The sequence below is a fragment of the Lampris incognitus genome, chromosome 5 (assembly GCF_029633865.1).
Source record: "Lampris incognitus isolate fLamInc1 chromosome 5, fLamInc1.hap2, whole genome shotgun sequence".
Classification (NCBI taxonomy): domain Eukaryota; kingdom Metazoa; phylum Chordata; class Actinopteri; order Lampriformes; family Lampridae; genus Lampris; species Lampris incognitus.
This window is the reverse complement of record NC_079215.1, coordinates 67,541,523-67,562,870: the sequence shown is the minus strand read 5'-3', so window position 1 is coordinate 67,562,870 and position 21,348 is coordinate 67,541,523. Positions and strand designations below refer to the sequence as shown.

Here is a 21,348-nt window from a genome sequence, read left to right as displayed (position 1 = left end):
ACAAATTAAATGCCTACTTTTTGCAGATGATCTAATATTATTAGCTCCATCTAAAGAGGCATTACAACAGCAACTGGATCATCTGGATCATAGATGCACTTATGACCTCTGATGACTAGTAGTTCTCCTGATTTCTTACGTTAAATGCACTTATTGTAAATTGCTTTGGATAAAAGTGTCGGCTAAATGACTGTAATGTAATGTAATCTGCAAAACGTCTGTCAGACCTGGGCGCTGACAGTTAATCTGAAACAGACTAGGATTATGGTCTTCCAGAAACGACCCAGGTGTCAGGGAAACCCAAATAGGTTCTTACTAGGCCCCACCGACATAGAACACACACACACAGCTACACATATCTGGGACTCATAATCAACTCCACAGGAAATATCAATCTCAACATTAATGATCTGAGAGACATGGGAAGAAGGGCTTTCTACACCCCTTCTGTTGTCTTATGGGTCAAAATGACCCATAACAGTGTTGGACAGCAGAGAAAAGACTCTATGTGATGTTTCTTCAACCTGAAATGCGATGACTTTTCCTACAGTCACCCCAACATTACAAACAGTGAAACGTTCATATTTCCATGAAAGCTGTACACCACTAGGGTACTAAGATTGTCTACTTTCTGCACATTTCTGCTACTTTCTTAGGCTATACAAGTACTATCTCCTGCTAAAAAGTTAAGTTTTACACCTATGCAGTACCTTAAGCAATAATAATAATAATAATAATAATGGCTCTACAAAAAAAAGCAAAGTGTCATGCCCAAGAACAAATGAAACAAAAATGGGAAGGGAAACAAATGCAGGGGCAATACCCAAAAAGAGTAGGTGAGAAAGATGTAGACCAACATATGACCAACCAATGGCTCAAAACAGCCGGGCTGAAATCCGAAACAGAAGGCTTTATCATCGCTGCCCAAGACCAGGCCATCAAGACCAGTTACTACCGGAGCAAAATCCTCAAAGATGGCACAGACTCAGCGTGCAGGATATGTGGTCAATTCCAGGAAACCATTGCCCATATGGTGGCAGGGTGCCCTGAGTTGGCCAAAACTGAATCCCTACAAAGACACAACAAGGCCACCACACACCTGCACTGGAACATCTGCAAAGAATTCAACTCCAACACAAAAGACAAACGGTACGAGCACGAGCCCCAAACAGCAACAGAAAAAGACGACATCACAATCTTATGGGACATGCCAATACAGACAGATCGTGAGATAAAGGCCAACAGACCAGACATCACCATCAAGAACAAAAAAGAAAAAAGCTGCCTACTCATCAACATGTCCATCCTGACTGAAAGGAACACCTCATTAAAAGTAATTGAAAAACTGTCCAAATATAAAAACCTTGAAATCCAGACTGAACGAATACGGGGAATGAAAACCACAACAGTACCGGTAGTGATAGGAGCCCTGGGACTTGTAAACAAAGGGATGGACAAATACACCCAACGGATCCCGGGAACATTAGAATAAAAGAACTCCAGAAGATGGCACTATTTGGAACATCTCATATCCTAAGAAAGGCACTATCCATCAAACAGACTTCTACCTCATTCTAACCCTAGGCCCAAGGAATGGGCCCGCTCATTATGTTGTATTATGGCATGAAGTTAAAGGACATTTGTATGATAATAATAATAATAATAAAAATTATAATGATAAACCTCTACTTTAGTAAAGAAAACAAGTGTGACAGGTATGTTGTAATAAAAACGAGTGGTGTCCACTGATTAGATGCAGTCTTTCTGCACTGTGAAGAGGGAAAACCCAGATAGTCACAGTTTGTGATGACTGACAGTTTGTTTCTTCGTGTAGAATAGATTTGGGGTTTAAAATTAAATTAAGTTGCTTTAATTTAGAGGTTTAATGAAGGCGGCTCATAAATTACCCTTAAGACCAGGACAGTATACACAATGTGTGGACAACACAGGGGACACTATAAAAAGTCTTCAAACATAGATGTACCTGTCAGAAAATGGCTCAAAATATTCAAATCCACAAATGAACCAATTTTATTATGTGGTAGTGAAGTGTGGGGTCCTCTTGTAAATCAAGACTTTGAAAAACGGGACAAACAGCCAATGGAAACCCTGCACACTGAGACTTGCAGGAGCATTCTCAGAGTCCACAGGAACACGCCCAACAATAGATGCTGAGCAGAACCGGGCCAGTTTCCCCTGTTAATAACAATGCAAAAAAGAGCAATCACATTCTACCAACACCTAAAAGCAAGTGACCCAGACTCCTACCATCACAAAGCTCTCAATTACCAAGAGGAGAACAAAGTGAGGAGTCACCTCAGCCAGCTGGTCCTGAGGCTCAGCTCAGCCAACAGCACAAGTCATCAGGACAGCCGTCACACCATCTTATAGCTAAAGAACAAGAACATTAAATTAACCACTGGTCATCTATCACAAAAACTCAAAGCAAACTTCAATGTTATTTGGCTCTAAACAGACGGTACACAATGGCAGACTATCTGACCACCGTGACTGACCAGAAACTGAGGAAGACACTGACTATGTACAGACTCAGTGATCACAGCTTGGCCATAGAGACTGGCCGACACAGGCAGATCTGCTGCCCAGAGATGACAGGCTGTGTCAACTCTGTCCACAGAGATAGGTGGAGACAGACAGACAGACGAAAGAGAGAGAGACAGACAGACAGACAGACAGACAGACAGACAGACAGACAGACAGAGACAGACAGAGAGACAGCAAGAGAGAGACAGACAGAGACAGACAGACAGACAGACAGACAGACAGACAGACAGACAGACAGACGGAGACAGTTAGAGAGAGCGACAGAGAGAGACAGACAGGCAGACAGACAGACAGACAGAGACAGAGAGACAGACAGAGAGACAGCAAGAGAGAGACAGACAGAGACAGACAGACAGACACAGAGACAGAGAGACAGCAAGAGAGAGACAGACAGACAGACAGACAGACGGAGACAGCTAGAGAGAGCGACAGAGAGAGACAGACAGGCAGAGACAAAGAGAGAGGGTGTGTATGTGTAGCTTCAAGGCAGGGCTGGGTCATCAGCTGGAACAGCGTGAACCAACAGCAGAGAGAACGACAGACAGACAGACAGACAGACAGACAGACAGACAGACACACACACACACACACACACACACACACACACACACAGGGAGCTGAAGGTCAGATGGAGATCATGCCCCACCTCTCCTCAGTGTCTGTTCTAAAGACCAGTATGAAGTCTTCTTCAGAGGAAACATGATGGATCACTAGTCCTGCTGCTGGGACCACTGAGAGACTTCCTTCCCATTAACCCAGGTCAACATCCCCACCCAACACCACCCATCATCCCACTCTCATATCAGTACTCCTACCTGGGTACTTTTTTTTATGAAATCATTCTAACACTTTTCCTATCTGACAGTAAATTATTTTGGTTCACCTGTTCTACTGTCAAGCTCATCACATTTTACACATTCTGAAGCAAGGCTGGACCAGCTGATTGACTCCAATATTGAGTCTCACAATGATGATGTCATTTCCTGAGAGTCTGGTCTTTTTATCAGTTCGTCAGCTGTGAGATGGCAACAAGCCATCATTGGCAGGGTTAAACGACCATGTGATGGGTCAAATCCAGCTCACGTTCTTCTAGTGGCTCTACAGTTCTGCATCACTACGTCTTCTAGTGGCTCTACAGCATTGCACCACTATGTCTTCCAGTGGCTCTACAGTTCTTCATCACTACGTCGTCTAGTGGCTCTACAGCTCTGGATCACTACACCTTCTAGTGGCTCCACAGCTCTGCATCACTACGTCTTCTAGTGGCTCTACAGTTCTGCACCACTACGTCGTCTAGTGGCTGTAAAGCTCTGCATTACTACGTCTTATAGTGGCTCTACAGCTCTGCATCACTATGTCTTCTAGGGGCTCTACAGCTCTGCATCACTATGTCTTCTAGTGGCTCTACAGTTCTGCATCACTACGTCTTCTAGTGGCTCTACAGCTCTGCATCACTACGTCTTATAGTGGCTCTACAGCTCTGCATCACTATGTCTTCTAGTGGCTCTACAGTTCTGCATCACTATTTCTTCTAGTGGCTCTACAGTTCTGCGTCATGATGCCTTCTAGTGGCTGTAAAGCTCTGCATCACTACGTCTTATAGTGGCTCTACAGCTCTGCATCACTATGTCTTCTAGTGGCTCTACAGCTCTGCATCACTACGTCTTCTAGTGGCTCTACAGCTCTGCATCATGACGTCTCCTAGTGGCTCTACAGCATCACTACGTCTTCTAGTGGCTCTACAGCTCTGCATCAGTACGCCTTCTAGTGGCTCTACAGCTCTGCATCACTATGTCTTCTAGTGGCTTTACAGCTCTGCATCACTATGTCTTCTAGTGGCTTTACAGCTCTGCATCGTGACGTCTCCTAGTGGTTCTACAGCATCAGTACGCCTTCTAGTGGCTCTACAGCATCACTCCGTCTTCTAGTGGCTCTACAGCTCTGCATCAGTACATCTCGAGGAGCCAACATCCAAGAGTCAAAAAGCAACATTACCATTATGGATAAACCGGTTCCCAGAACGATCAGCCGGTGCCACGTACCGATCCACCCATTACTGATTGAACAGTGCAGACTTAGACCATCAGTGTGGTCGATAGATAAAATAATAATCATCCTCATCACAAACCAGCTGGACTGACAAGACATTATGCGTCCACCTGTCCAGCATGTCCGAAGCAAACTTTTCTGAAGTTGCACAAACGAGAAAGTGATTTACTTGTGTTTCCGTTAGATGTGTTTAAGTGAATAAAACTGTCCTACATCATGTGTCCGTACTTCAGCTGCCACCACAAAAGATTAACCAGCTAAGATGAAGACACACATCCACTAATTTTTTATTCAGCAAGCTTGCTTCCATCGCCCATTTAGTGTTGAACTCTGTGACAGCAGCACAAAGCATCCAGCTGACTTGTCCCCCTTCCATGTGATGTAGAAGTCTTACTGAATTCTGTGAGTTACATCCAGCGTTTCTAACACAACACTGCAGTAATACACATGTGTTAACAGGAATACGAATACTGACCAAAACAAACCTCCTACATAAAAAGCTTTTGTAGAGGTACTGATGTGACTGGGAGGACAGACAGACGTCTGTCATTCTGAGCTGGTCTGGTTAACGTGAACAGTCTTGTCTGTCTCTCTTTCTCTGTCTGTATGTCTGCCTGCCTGTCTGCCTGCCTGCCTGCCCTCCAGTCTGCCTGCCCGCCAGTCTGCCTGCCAGTCTGTCTGCCTGCCCGCCTGCCAGTCTGCCTGCCAGTCTGCCTGCCTGCCTGCCTGCCTGCCAGTCTGTCTGCCTGCCCGCCTGCCTGCCCACCAGTCTGCCTGCCTGCCCACCAGTCTGCCTGTCTGCCAGTCTGCCTGTCTGCCAGTCTGCCTGCCCGCCCGCCAGTCTGTCTGTGTCTGAATCACCGCTGACATGAAACCTGGACTGACTGGTCAGCTGAACACAGTAACGGCTTCATTGTTTGGTTCACATGCTGCCTGCAGACACACTGCTGGTCTGTTGACCTGCAGTGTGAGAACCACACTCTGTCCATCAAGTCATTTAGAATACTTGGGGCGAGAGACACACAGACAGAGAGAGAGAGAGAGAGAGAGAGAGAGCGAGAGCGAGACAGAGACAGGCAGAGAGACACAGAGACAGAGATAGACAGACAGACACAAAGAGAGACGGACACAGAGACACAGAGAGAGACAGACAGACAGACAGACAGACAGACAGACAGACAGACAGAGAGAGAGAGTGAGAGAGAGACAGACAGGCAGAGAGACACAGAGACACAGAGAGAGACAGACAAACACAGAGAGTGAGAGAGAGACAGATAGACAGACAGAGACAGAGAGACAGAGACAGCAAGAGCAAGACAGACAGACAGAGAGACAGACAGACACAGAGAGAGAGTGAGAGAGAGACAGATAGACAGACAGAGACAGAGAGACAGAGACAGCAAGAGCAAGACAGACAGACAGATAGACAGACAGAGAGACAGAGACAGCGAGAGCAAGACAGAGAGACAGAGAGACAGACAGAGAGACAGAGAGGCATCTGTCCCTGTAGTTACAGATGCAAACGCCATCATGATACAATTAGTCAGGTTGTTATCATGTGACTGAGTGTGTGTGTGTGTGTGTGTGTGTGTGTGTGTGTGTGTGTGTTTAACATGCATGTCTCCATCTCACCCTGTTGTGTTTATAAGTGCACTAAGTCATAAAACAGATCTTACTAGTGGACAGAGAAGACAGGAGGCTCAGACAGAAAGACAGACAGACAGACAGACAGACAGACAGACAGACAGACAGACAGACAGAGATAGATAGACAGACAGACAGACAGACAGACAGATAGATAATTAAAACGTCATAGCAGCTACATACATTAAAAGACAAAAGACAACAGACAGGACTAAATAAAGGTGTAAGTGTTGTGTAAAGTCAAGTTGGTCCAGGAGCAGTTGAGCGTCAGTAGGCCTGCAGAAGCAGGTGAACTGTCAAGTCTGACAGCAGCGACGCAGGGACAACCTCCTGCATCGCTGCTTAAACCAGCAGGTGGAGCGAGTCTGCTGCTAAAGCTGCTCCCTAGCTTGGCTGACATGTTGTGCAGGGCGGGAAGTGTTGTCTAATAGTTTAGCCAGCATTCTGTCCTCCTCCTCCACCTCCTCCTCCTCCTCTGGCCAGCTTGGGTCCAATGATAGACCCAGCCTGCTGTATCGAGTTCATTCAGTCTGCTGGAGGAAGTGACTGTAAATCATTTGTCACTGTGAGCGAGTGATGGACAGTCTGGAAGACATGAAGACGAGGGCTGTGTATGGACAAGAACCTGGCCGTATGGTATGTATCACGATACGGGGCTTACGATTCAATATATTGTGGCACTGTAAGCAAGGCGATATACCGTGATTTCATAGGCCTGTGTTCGTTGTGTTTACGCTACTTCCTGTCTCAGCTTACGCTACTTCCTGACTCAGTTTACACTCCTTCCTGTCTCAGTTTACGCTACATCTGTCTCAGTTTACGCTACATCTGTCTCAGTTTATGCTACGTTCTGTCTCAGTTTATGCTACGTTCTGTCTCAGTTTACACTACTTCCTGTCTCAGTTTACACTACTTCCCGTCTCAGTTTACGCTACTTCCCATCTCAGCTTACACTACTTCCTGTCTCAGTTTACGCTACTTCTGTCTCCGTTTACGCTACTTCCTGTCTCAGTTCACGCTACTTCTGTCTCAGTTTACGCTACTTCTTTCTCAGTTTACACTACTTCCTGTCTCAGTTTACGCTACTTCCTGTCTCAGTTTACGCTACTTCCTGTCTCAGGTTACGCTACTTCTATCTCAGGTTATGCTACTTCTGTCTCAGTTTACGTTACTTCCAGTCTCAGTTTACAGTACTTCTGTCTCAGTTTACGCTACTTCTTTCTCAGTTTACACTACTTCCTGTCTCAGTTTACGCTACTTCCTGTCTCAGTTCACGCTACTTCTGTCTCAGTTTACGCTACTTCTTTCTCAGTTTACACTACTTCCTGTCTCAGTTTACGCTACTTCCTGTCTCAGTTTACGCTACTTCCTGTCTCAGGTTACGCTACTTCTATCTCAGGTTATGCTACTTCTGTCTCAGTTTACGTTACTTCCAGTCTCAGTTTACAGTACTTCTGTCTCAGTTTACGCTACTTCTCACTTTATGCTACTTCTGTCTCAGTTTAAGCTACTTCTGTCTCAGTTTACGCTACTTCTGTCCCAGTTTACATTCCTTCTGTCTCGGGTTACGCTACTTCTCAGTTTACACTACTTCCGTCTCAGTTTATGCTACTTCCCATCTAAGTTTACGCTACTTCCGTCTCAGTTTACACTACTTTCTGTCTGTTTGTGCTACTTCTGCTTTAGTTTACACTACTTCTTTCTCAGTTTAGGCTACTTCCGTCTCAGTTTACGTTTTCTGTCTCAGTTTATGCTACTTCTGTCTCAGTTTACGCTACTTCTGTCCCAGTTTACATTCCTTCTGTCTCAGTTTACGCTACTTCTCAGTTTACACTACTTCCGTCTCAGTTTACACTACTTCCCATCTCAGTTTACACTACTTCTTTCTTAGTTTACGCTACTTCCTGTCTTCCATTTATACTACTTTCGTCTGGATTTACGCTACTTCTTTCTCAGTTTACACTACTTCTTTCTCAGTTTACGGTACTTCCCATCTAAGTTTACTCTACTTCCTGTCCCAGTTTACATTCCTTCTGTCTCAGTTTACGCTACTTCTCAGTTTACACTACTTCTGTATCAGTTTACACTACTTCCCATCTCAGTTTACAATACTTCTTTCTCAGTTTACACTACTTCTGTCTCAGTTTACGCTACTTCTCAGTTTACACTACTTCTTTCTCAGTTTACCCTACTTCCCATCTCAGTTTACACTACTTCCGTCTCAGTTTACACTACTTTCTGTCTCAATTTATGCTACCTCCTGTCTGTTTGCTACTCCTGTCTCAGTTTACGCTACTTTTTTCTCAGTTTACGTTACTTCCAGTCTCAGTTTACAGTACTTCTGTACGCTACTTCTCAGTTTACACTACTTCTTTCTCAGTTTACGCTACTTCCTGTCTCAGTTTACGCTGCTTCCGTCTCAGTTTACACTACTTCCCATCTCAGTTTACGCTACTTCCGTCTCAGTTTACGTTACTTCCAGTCTCAGTTTACGCTACTTCTGTCTGTTTATGCTACTTCCCATCTCAGCTTACACTACTTCCTGTCTCAGTTTACGCTACTTGTCTCAGTTTACACTACTTTCTGTCTCAGTTTATGCTACTTCTGCTTCAGTTCACACTACTTCCGTCTCAGTTTACGCTACTTTCTGTCTCAGTTTATGCTACTTCTGCTTCAGTTCACATTACTTCTTTCTCAGTTTACGCTACTTCCCATCTCAGTTTAAACTACTTCTTTCTCAGTTTACGCTACTTCCTGTCTCAGTTTACGCTAGTTCTGTCTAAGTTTACACTACTTTGTCTCAGTTTATGCTACTTCTGCTTCAGTTTACACTACTTCTTTCTCAATTTATGCTACTTCCGTCTCAGTTTACACTACTTCTGTCTCAGTTTATGCTACTTCTGTCTCAGTTTACACTACTTCTTTCTCAGTTTACGCTACTTCCCATCTCAGTTTATGCTACTTCCTGTCTCAGTTTACGCTACTTCCTGTCTCAGTTTACGCTACTTCCTGTCTCAGTTTACGTTGTTGCGTTGGAGTGGAAGAGTCAGACGGTGGAGGTAGATGACAACACTGCTGTCTAGCGGTCGGGGGTTAGGGTCCCCGGGGTCAGGGTTTTACACACAACACAACATGAACCACTGTCTGCCATCAGCCTTTGCATGTAAAGTATTAATTAAACATCGCTACAGTGTTTTTGAGAATCGATACAGTATTACACAACATAATACTTTGATAATCAAGTGTTTCAATATTTTCTTATTCCGCTAATGATGACCACGATAACAAGGACGCATCAATACCCCCTTTTCAGTACTGACCCCGAATACCAGTCCAACCCATTACTGCTGTGAACACTGCATACTACACCGTTAGTTTGAGGTTAATTAGCAAAATAGTTGAGGTAGTTTTTTTTTCAACCATTACAAGTACCAAAAGTATCAAAGTACCAAAAGTATCAAAAGTACCAAAAGTAAAAGAAGAAGATTTGCCAAACATGCAACAAATCAAGACATTTAGTTTTCTTATGACATGTTTCTCATGGCTTAAGGTACCAATACTCTGCTTTAACCTGGTATCAACCCCATACCCCTAAATACTACCTCTAACAGTACTAACATAGTACTATAATGCATACTGATACACATGGTACACAGACAACAGTACCTCTAACAGTACTAACATAGTACCACAGTACATAGCTGATGATACGCATGGTACATAGTGCAACAGTACCTCTAACAGACTAAAATAGTACCATAATGCATACTGATACACATGGTACACAGACACCAGTACCTCTAACAGTATTAACAGAGTACCCCAGTACATACTGATACCCATGCACACAGACAAGAGTACCTCTAACAGTACTAACATAGTACCACAGTACATACTGGTACACATGGTACACAGACAACAGTATCTCTAACAGACTATCATAGTACCACAATACATACTGATGATACACATGGTACAGAGACAACAGCACCTCTAACAGACTAATATAGTACCACAGTACATACTGATACACATGGTACACAGACAACAGCACCTCTAACAGACTAACATAGTACCACAGTACATACTGGTACACAGACAAGAGTACCTCTATCAGTACTAACATAGTACCCTAGTACATACTGGTACACATGGTACACAGACAACAGTACCTATAACAGTACTAACATAGTACCACAGTACATACTGGTACACATGGTACACAGACAACAGTACCTCTAACAGTACTAACATAGTACCCCAGTACATACTGGTACACATGGTACACAGACAACAGTACCTCTAACAGTACTAACATAGTACCACGGTATATACTGATACACATGGTACACAGACACCAGTACCTCTAACAGTACTAACATAGTACCACAGTACATACTGGTATATATGGTACACAGACACCAGTACCTCTAACAGTACTACCATAGTACCACAGTACATACTGATACACATGGTACACAGACAACAGTACCTCTAACAGTACTAACATAGTACCACAGTACACACTAATACACATGGTACACAGACAACAGTACCTCTAACAGTACTAACATAGTACCACAGTACACACTGATACACATGGTACACAGACAACAGTACTAACACAGTACCCCAGTACATACTGGTACACATGGTACACAGACACCAATACCTCTACCAGTACTAACATAGTACCACAGTACATACTGATACACATGGTACACAGACACCAGTACCTCTACCAGTACTAACATAGTACCACAGTACATACTGGTACACATGGTACACAGACAGCAGTACCTCTAACAGTACTACCATAGTACCACAGCACATACTGATACACATGGTACACAGACACCAGTACCTCTACCAGTACTACCATAGTACCACAGTACATACTGGTACACATGGTACACAGGCACCAGTACCTCTACCAGTACTACCATAGTACCACAGTACTTACTGGTACACATGGTACACAGACAGCAGTACCTCTAACAGACTAACATAGTACCACAGTACATATTGGTACACATGGTACACAGACAGCAGTACCTCTAACAGTACTACCATAGTACCACAGTACATACTGATACACATGGTACACAGGCAACAGTACCTCTAACAGTACTACCATAGTACCCCAGTACTTACTGGTACACATGGTACACAGACAGCAGTACCTCTAACAGTACTACCATAGTACCCCAGTACTTACTGATACACATGGTACAGACTAACACACCATGACATACTGTTCCCATCACATCCTCATGGAGGTCTGGACCGGGATGTGACCCGAGTCCCGGAAGACTTCCTGGACGACCAGCCTCATAAAGTTTAGTCTGAAATCCCAAAACTACTTGTTGTCCATCCAGCGCGAGGACACCTGACAGACAGCCCTGATCGATGAGCCTGATCGACGGCCGTCCCGCCTGCTGTCTGATCAACAGGGTTTTCATTGAGTTCTGGTTCCGTGAGCGGAGCAAGCGGCGCATCACACCGACACCACCGACGAGCGCTGGCTCGGTTCACTGCCGTGCTGGTCTCCAGCAGAACCCCGCGGGCCGCCAGCACACGAGGGAGACGGGACTCTCCAAGCGACTCTGGACCGCTCAACAAACACGACCCGACTAACGGAGTGGACCCGGACGCGCCGAACCGCGGCGCTCCGCTCCGCAGCCCCGGTGGCCTGCAGCGGCCGCCGGGCATCGCCTCTCCCCCCTCCGTGCCCCGACCATCCCGTTTCGAACCGGCGCCATTGGACCGCCTAAACATCCCCATTTCGCACAGAACCCCGAATAAAAGTGGACAAAGCGGCACCAGAACTACTTACGTGTTCGGTTTCTCGCTCGCTCAGTGTGGGTAATGGCGTTCTGGTCGACATGTTGTGCTTCCAGGCCGCGGAGCGCAGCGCTGCGCGGCGGCAGGAGGCGGTCTTATTTCTTCCGACTCTACTTCTTCACAGCGGCGGGACTCCCGAGCCGACCGGCCGAACCGAGCCCGGCATACCGGACCGGACTGGGGCGGAGGCCGGCACACGGCTGCGATGCGCCCCCGCGGGCCGCGGCTAAACGGAGAGCAGCGGAGTCCGTGCGGGAGCGGAGGAGTCCGGCATTGATACGGAGGAAGAGGAGGAGGAGTTGATGTTGATGGGGAGGGAGGAGGAGGAGGAGGAGGATACACTCCCAAGCCACTTCTCCGTCAGTACAGCGAACCGACAAAAACACGAACCGGAGCCGGTCGGGCTTTCAGAGGCTTTTGGTTTTTTTTCATGTAAAGAATAAATTTGAAAATTTTGGGGGGAAATTCCGCTGCGTGAATCCTCAGTGACGTCACTGGACAAGGAACCCGGTCCGAGATGAACCCTCAAGAGAAAAAACACAAGAAAGAAAGGGAAAAAAATCCAGTGACGTGTTTCGGTAAAAAAAAAAAAAGGTGTGCGCCCCTCCTCTTCATCACCACATCATCCTCCTCCTCCAAACCAAATGTAAAAACGATCGAACTCTCGATCCGGATCATCAGCCATTTCCAGCACTCGTTTCTTTCCCCTCCATACAGCCTTTCATGCGTCGGAACTTCCCTGGCTCGTCTCGGAGACAACTGTCGTTTATTCAGGTTCTCCATCCGGTTCTGAATTCAGTTCTCCTCACAGATGAACTGATCCAGGGGTGGGCAGTCTAATCCAGAAAGGGTCGGTGTGGGTGCAGGTTTTTGCTCCAACCAAGCAGTTACACACCTGATCCCACTCATCAACCAGCAGAGTCTTTGCTGAGGAACTGGATGAGGAGGCACGGGTGTGTAACTGCTTGGCTGGAACAAAGTCCCTCACCCACACCGGCCCTTTCTGGGTAGATGGTCCGGCCTCGGGGCTTTCTGGGTAAGATGGCCCAGCCCCGGGACTTTCTGGGTAAGATGGTCCAGCCCCGGGACTTGCTGGGAGTTCCTTACCTGCATTATTGAGCGTGCATCCAGACACTTGTCACGTCTACACTGGCAGGTAGTCAATTAGCTTGACGAGTCGTGTCAGTTGTAAAACCTAATTAGACTCTGGTTTACCTGCTGAACACGGTGTGAAGGAGCATCCTCGAGGACTTAAGGAAAGACACCCGTGGTGATCAAGGATCGACTCTGAGCCCTTTCTTGTTTGCAGTGGTGATGGACAGGTTGACGGACCAGATCAGGCAGGAGTCTCCGTGGGCTATGATGTTCGCGGATGACGTTGTGATCTGTAGTGAGAGTAGGGTGCAGGTGGAGGAGAGCCTGGGGAGGTGGAGGTATGCACTGGAGAGAAGAGGAATGAAATTCAGGAGGAGCAAGACGCAATACCTATGGGTGAATGACAGGGAGGACAGTGGAATGGTGAGGATGCAAGGAGTAGAGGTGATGAAGGTGGGTGTGTTTAAATACTTGGGGTCACCAGTTGAAAGTAACGGGGAGTGCAGGAGAGAGGTGAAGAAGAGAGTGCAGGCAGGGTGGAGTGGGTGGAGAAGAGTGTCAGGAGTGATTTGTGACAGAAGGGAACCAGCAAGAGTTAAAGGGAAGGTTTACAGGATGGTAATAATAATAATAAGTGTATTTATATAGCGCGTTTCTAAAACAAAGTCACAAAGTGCTTTACAAAGAAATAAAACCAGACAAGGCGAAGATAAGAATAAGACCAAATAAGAGTAAAAATAAAAACAGTATGAATAAATAAAAACAAATATCAAACATTTGTAAAAGCTTTCACAAAAAAAAAGTTTTAAGACGAGATTTAAAAGACGCTAGAGGCGCTGAAATGACTTTCCTTCGTAGGGTATCTGGGCTCAGCCTTAGAGATAGGGTGAGGAGCTCGGACATCCGGAGGGAGTTCGGAGTAGAGCTGCTGCTCCTTCGCGTTGAAAGGAGCCAGTTCAGGTGGTCCAGGCATCTGATTAGGATGCCTCCTGGGCACCTTCCTTTGGAGGTTTTCCAGCCAACTGGGAGGAGACCCCGAGGTAGACCCAGAACTTGCTGGAGGGACTCCATGTCCAATCTGGCCTGGGAACACCTTGGGATCCCCCAGGAGGAGCTGGACGACATTGCTGGGGAGAGGGACGTCTGGAGTGTCCTACATAGCCTGCTGCCACCGCGACCCGACCCCGGAGAAGCGGCTGATGATGAGAAGAGATGATAGAGACTTGGTTTGTCTTAGTTCAATAGAAAGAGAGTTCCATAGTGTGGGGGCTCCAACAGCAAAAGCCCGGTCAGCCTTTGTGGCAAACCGAGACCTGGGAATAACCAGCAGGGCTTCATCTGCGGAGCTTAATGGTCGAGAGGGTGTATATCAGGTCAATAAATCACAAAAGTACGTAGGAGCAAGACTGTTTAAGGCCTTAAAATTGAGCAATAAAATGTTAGAATCAATTCGAAATAGAACAGGGAGCCAGTGTAGGGAGACAAGCACAGGATCAAATCAAATCAAATCAATTTTATTGGTATAGCCCAATATCACAAATTACAAATTTGCCTCACAACAACACAACATCCTGTCCTTAGACCCTCTCATCGGATAAGGAACAACTCCCTGAAAAAAAAGCCCTTTAACAGGGAGGAAAAAATAGGAAGAACCCTCAGGGAGAGCAACAGAGGAGGACCTCTCTCCCAAAATGGACAGCGTGCAATGGATGTTGTGTTCACGCAATTTACATAATACAACATTGAAAGAGGATAACAGAATTATAATGGACATAGAATTTATGAAGAACAGGATGCCAAGCAGTGTCCAGACGTGATATGGTCATGCCTCTTTGTCCTGGTAATGAGCTGAGCTGCAGCATTTTGTACCAACTGCAGACGGTGCAGAGCCCTTGCTGATACCGGAGTAAAGTGCGTTGCAGTAATTAAGTCGAGAATAGATAAAAGCATGTACAACTTTTTGCAGATCGGCAATAGATAAAATGAGCTAATTTTGGAGGTTACCTTGAGCTGGAGAAAGCATGATTGAACAACATGTTTGATTTGATTATCAAACCTGAGGTTAGCATCAAATATTATCCCAAGATTCCTAGCAGCCTGCTTAATACTACCTGACAAGCCACCAAGATCAGTACCAAAAGGGCTGATGGAATTTGGGAGACCGAACAGAATGACCTCAGACTAATCATCATTAAATTCCAAAACTTTTTTTTTCAGACATCCAGGATTTAATGTCATGTCAAGTTGTGAGATTTGCAAGGGCGCTAGGAACTGTGGGTTTTAATGGCATGTATAACTGAGTGTCATCAGCATAAAAATGGTAAATGTGATTTTGAATGACTTGGCAAAGGGGCAGGATGTATATAATAAGTCAATCTTGTATAGCGCTTTTCAAGTACTCGAAGTCGCTTTACAATAAATGGAGTGAAACAAGACGACAGATGAACATAACACAGACATACAGGGGTGGATGGGAAGGGGGGCTACGAGAGGGAGAAGCGGCAGCCACAGACGACGCCAACAGTACTCTCCGACTTGGAAAGATATAAGGGAAAGAAAAACAAACATCATAAATCACATAAATCACAGATGCAGGTGAAGCGCTCAGTCCCCAGCCTGCCCCAGACCAGGGGTGTATGAGCGGACGGGGCGGGGGGGGGGGGCACGAGAAGGCAATGGAGAAGAGGTGTGTCTTGAGACGGGATTGGAAGAGTGAGAGGGATTCGGAGTCTCTAATGATTTGGGGAAGTGAGTTCCAGAGCCTGGGAGCTGCCCTGGAGAAGGCTCGGTCACCAAAACTGCGGAGGTTGGACCTGGGGGTAGAGAGAAGGGAGGCTGAGGTGGATCTGAGGGACCGAGAGGGTTGGTAGGGGGAGAAAAGGTCGGTGAGGTATGGGGGAGCCAGTTTGTGAAGGGCTTTATAAGTAAGAACCAGGATTTTGTAATTGATCCGGTGGGAGATGGGTAGCCAGTGGAGGTCTTTTAGGACTGGGGTGATGTGGTGCCAGGATTTGGTGAAAGTTAAAAGTCGGGCGGATGCGTTCTGGACCAATTGGAGTCTCTTGATAGAGCTAGCACTGATGCCATAGAGGAGTGAGTTGCAGTAATCAAGGCGGGAGGAGATGAAGGCATGGATCAGTATCTCAGCAGCAGGGCGTGTGAGAGAGGATCTTATTTTTGCAATGTTGTGAAGGTGGTAGAAGGAGGATTTGACCATTTGGCGGATTTGTGGCTCAAGGGAGAGGGTGAGTTCAAGGATCACACCAAGGTTGCATGCCTGGGGGGAAAGGGAGACAGTAGTATCATCGATGGTGAGTGCAAGGTTGCTGATTTGGCTGAGAGTGGACTTGGAGCCAATGAAGAGGAGTTCAGTTTTGTCACTGTTGAGTTTGAGGAGGTTTTGCTGCATTCAGACTTTAACTGCAGACAGACAGGAGTCGATGTGAGAGAGGGGTGGATTGTGAGGGGATTTGATGCTGAGGTATATCTGGGTGTCATCAGTATAACAGTGGAAGTCCAAGTTGAAATGGCGGAGAATCTGACCATGAGGGAGGATGTAGATGATGAAAAGGAGTGAGCCGAGTACAGAACCTTGGGGAACCCCTTGTGTGACTGTGGATGGAACAGAGGAGTCGTTGTGAAGTGAGATGAAGTGTGACCTGTTGGAGAGGTAAGACTGGAGCCAGCTGAGTACGGTGCCTTTAATACCGACATCTTTCAGTCTGGTGAGCAGGATGCTGTGGCTCACAGTATCGAAGGCTGAACTCAGGTCGAGGAGGATGAGGATGTTAAGGGCTCCAGTATCAGCAGAGGTGAGGAGGTCATTAAGTACTTTAAGGAGTGCAGTTTCAGTGCTGTGGAGTGGGCGAAAACCAGACTGGAGGGGTTCAAGTAGGTTGTTGGAGTGTATGTAGGTTTGGAGTTGTGTGGCGACAATGCGTTCCAGGGTTTTAGAGGGGAAGGAGAGATTGGAAATTGGCCAGTAGTGGTTAAGGCAGGATGGATCAAGACCAGGTTTCTTGAGAATTGGGGTGACAGCTGCAGTTTTGTAGGAAGAGGGGGCAATTCCGTGGGACAGTGAGGAATTGAAGTTTGGTGAGGTAGGGGCATAGGGCAGGGAGGCATTTCTTCAGTAGGGGGGTGGGGAGGGGATCAAGGGAGCAGGTTGTGGATTTTGATGAGCTGATGAGTTCAGAGATAGTGGTAGGGGCAACTGGAACAAACCGGGAGAGGCGGCGATCAGGAGGAGGGGTATGGAGGTCAAGAGGAATGGGGAGAAGAGGGGCCGGAGTAGGTGCTGCTGAGTCAGACGCAGGGGACAGTGATTTGTTGATAGCAGCGATTTTGTCTGCAAAAAATTGGAGAAATGAGTTGCATTCTTCAGCAGTAGAGTTGGAGACGGCATCGGCACGGGGCTTGAGGAGGTTGTTTACAGTGGCGAAGAGGGTGTGGGGGTTGTGGTTGGAATCATTAATGATGGTGGAAAAATAGACAGACTTGGCGGCAGTGAGGGCATCTTTGTAGGCAGAGAGGTGGAGGTCGTGGGCTTCTTGATGTACAGTGAGAGATGTTTTCTTGGCAAGTCGTTCCAGTTGGCGGGCAGTCTGTTTCATTGTGCGGAGCTCAGGTATGAACTAGAAAACAGAAGGGGGTCAAGAGCTGAGCCTTGAGGGACAGCACAACTCAACTGAGCCACCGAGGGAGTAGAGTTACCCAGAACATCAGAAAAGTTCTTTTGGTGAGGTAAGAGCAAAATAAGGTAAGAGCTGAGCCGTTGATGCCAACCCAGATCTCTAAGTGATGTAAGCGGATGCTGTGATCGACTGTGTCAGAGGCAGTACCTAAGTCTAAAAGACTTAAAATCGAGCAGTCACCTCTGTCTGCAGTCAACGGTAGGTCATTAGTGACCTTAACTAGAGCTGTCTTGGTACTATGAAGTGCTCTAAAACCAGGCTGGAAACTGTTAAAAACACTATTAGTGTTCATAAAAGAAAGAAATTGAGATGAAATTACTCTCTCCAGAACCTTAGATAAAAAATACAATTTGGAGATAGGTCTGTAGTTACTTAAGGACAGGGAATCTAAATCAGGTTTCTTCAGCAATGGGCGTAAAATGGCATGCGAATAACTGTCTAGAAAAGAACCAGAGCCCAGAGAATTTTTAAGAATTTGCAGAATAACGGGGCTGATAGTTGAAAATACCTCCTTGGGCAGCTTAGTGGGAATGCTTTCTAAGATGCAGGAGGAGGAGTTCATATTGGAGACTGTACTCTCTAACACTGAAATTGTAATTGGTTGAAACTGGGTAAAAGAGGCAGAATTAACATGGGGAATGGAATGAATCCAAGAGCCTGGCTGGATTTGGAACCTGATATTCTCCACCTTATTTACAAAATGAGTGAGAAATTATTCGGACAACTCAACATTAGGTTCAAAAAAAGAAGTGGAGGGACCATTAATAACAATCAATTAACCTAGAGAACTTTAGAATTATGGTTATTTCTTGATATCAGTTCAGAGAAGTAATCTGATCTTGCATCCTTAACTGCCCTCTGGTAAATTAACATTTGGTTTTTAAGGATGTCATTTGCTAATTCAGACTTGACCTTTCATTGTTGTTCTAATTTTCTACAGTCTTCTAAGGGCACGAGTGTGATCGTTCAGCCAGGGGAAGTTATTTGACTTTTGTTTCATAGTTTTAAATGGTGCAATTTGGTTGGGGATGGATAGGCACTGATCATTGGATGAATTTAACAGTGCATCTGGATTGAGGAGGGATAAAGAGGGATTAAAGGATGATGAATTAAAAGCATCACAGCATTTAACTGCAGAGCCAGCGTTGAGAATGCGAGAGGGTGTTTCAGAATAGTGACTGGGAATAGCGAGCTGTAGTGGAACTTTGAAAACAACAGCTTCATAGTCAGTTTCAAGCTATCCACCAGATTAAGACACTCGAGAAAGAAACCAGATGAGAGTACAAGGTCTACAATGTGGCCTTTGGACTGTGTGGCACCTTTAACAGTTTGAATGAGGTTAAAAGAGTCTATATGATCCAAAAAATGTGAAGTCGGGGAATGGGAAGAACAACACATATGAATATTAAAATCACCAAGAATAAGCACCCTGTCATATTTCGGCATGACAATAGATAGAAGGTCAGAGAACTCAGAAATAAAACTAACTGAATTAGGGGGCCTATAAATTAAGATGCAGCATAAAGGGGGAAGGCCAGTGATTAAAAAACACGAAACCTCAAAGGAGATAAAATTACGAAAAGCCACCGGATGGCACTTAAGACCTAACTTGTAAAAACAGCTAGGCCACCCCCTCTATCAGAGGGCCTGGGAATATGAACATATGCAAAATCAAAATCAGGGGGCCTAGCCTCAATCAGGGGAACAGTGTCCCCTGGGGACAGCCATGTCTCACTAATCATAACATCATTAATGATAAAGGATGAGATTTGCCCTGAGATGATGAAGGCTCTGGACATTGTTGGGCTGTCTTGGCTGACACGTCTCTTCAGTGTCGCGTGGAAGTCGGGGACAGTACTTGTGGAGTGGCAGACTGAGGTGGTGGTTTCCATATTTAAAAAAGGGGACGGACCAGAGGGTGTGCTCCAATTATTGGGGCATCACACTGCTCAGCCTCCCTGGGAAAGTCTACTCTAGGGTGCTGGAAAGGAGGCTCCGACCGATGTCGTACTTCGGATCCAGGAGGAACAAGGGGGATTCCGTCCTGGCTGTGGAACAACGGACCAACTCTTTACCCTTGCGGAAGTGCTGAGGGGGGCATGGGAGTTTGACCAGCCAGTCTACATGTGTTTTTTTAACTTGGAGAAGGCTTTCGATTGTGTACTCTGGGGCACTCTGTGGGGGGTACTGCGGGAGTATGGGGTACCAGGGCAGTTGCTACAAGCCATTTAGTCCTTGTATAGCCAGAGAGCTGTGCTCGCATTCTCAGCACAAAGTCAAACACGTTTTCGGTGGGTGTCGGACTCCGCCAAGGTTGAGATCCTGCCCATGAATCTCACAAACAGAATCGGAGACAAGGGACAACCTTGGCGGATTCCGACACCCACTGAAAACGTGTTTGACTTTGTAAATATTTATTTACTTATGTGTAACAAAATGACGATAGATAGCAGCCCATGTGACAAAACACAGCAAAACAGCTTGCTGGTGAGTGAAAACTATGATTTTAGTGAATATGGCGTTATGTCATGTGATGTCACATCAGAAACTGAACAGTCGGCACACAGAAAACTTTCTTTTATTAAAAAAACAATCCATCAAGAACAATTCAATGCTGCTATCTGGACATCTTTACAGTTGACTGTAAAAAACTATCAAAACATCTTACGTGAAAAATTAGATGTATTTATTTAATTAGAAATGTGGAAAACGTGAATGTATAAAAAATGCTCAAGTAAAAAACCAAAAATTAGATAAGTCCTTCAGAAACCAAACATGTCAACGTGAACGTTTCAACAAAACAGCGCTTTATGTATAAAAAGTTAGCTGCTCTTGACAAATACAATATAGAACAATCCTCCATGTGAAACATAGTACCTCTGAGCTCAGGATGCTCTGCTGTGGACGGATAATGACACCCTCACTACTCCCACCACCACGCCCGGCTCTCTGCAGACATCTCCTCTCCTTTGGTTTGGTCCCATGATGTCACAGGTGTGAGTACTGCCAGACTGTCCTGAAGTGTTGTCCATGATAGAAAATGGTGAATTTTATCGTGGAGACAAGGTGATGACGATGTCATGAGTGAGAGATCACATTCTCTCTCTCTCTCCGGGGTTGACTGTTCATTTGTGAGGGACACTCATTGTATGCTGGTGTTATCCCCCCCACCCCCCCGATACAGGGTAGAGAGAAAGCAGAGTGTGTGTTTGTGTGGGGGGGTCAAACCTTAGTGTCTGAAGGGAGGTTGCTGGGGGGGTACACCTTAGTGTTTGAAGGCATGTTGGTGGGGGGTCGATCAAACCCTAGTGTTTGAAGGCAGGTTGCTGGGGGGGGGGGTTACACCTTAGTGTCTGAAGGCATGTTGGTGGGGGGTCAATCAAACCCTAGTGTTTGAAGGCAGGTTGCTGGGGGGGGGGGTTACACCTTAGTGTCTGAAGGCATGTTGGTGGGGGGG

The 21,348-nt window shown here is 45.9% G+C and overlaps 1 protein-coding gene across 2 annotated transcripts in view; it reads right to left on the bottom strand.

The window, feature by feature from the left end:
• mark1 (MAP/microtubule affinity-regulating kinase 1) overlaps nucleotides 1–12,366 on the bottom strand; it is a 72,688-nt gene extending 60,322 nt beyond the window's left edge. For both annotated transcript variants that reach the window (XM_056281082.1, XM_056281083.1), the window contains exon 1: nucleotides 12,095–12,366. In XM_056281082.1, the coding sequence (XP_056137057.1) occupies nucleotides 12,095–12,145 (51 nt within the window). In that variant the 5' untranslated portion in view covers nucleotides 12,146–12,366. The remainder of the gene's footprint in view (nucleotides 1–12,094) is intronic.
• Between the last annotated feature and the right edge of the window lie 8,982 nt (nucleotides 12,367–21,348).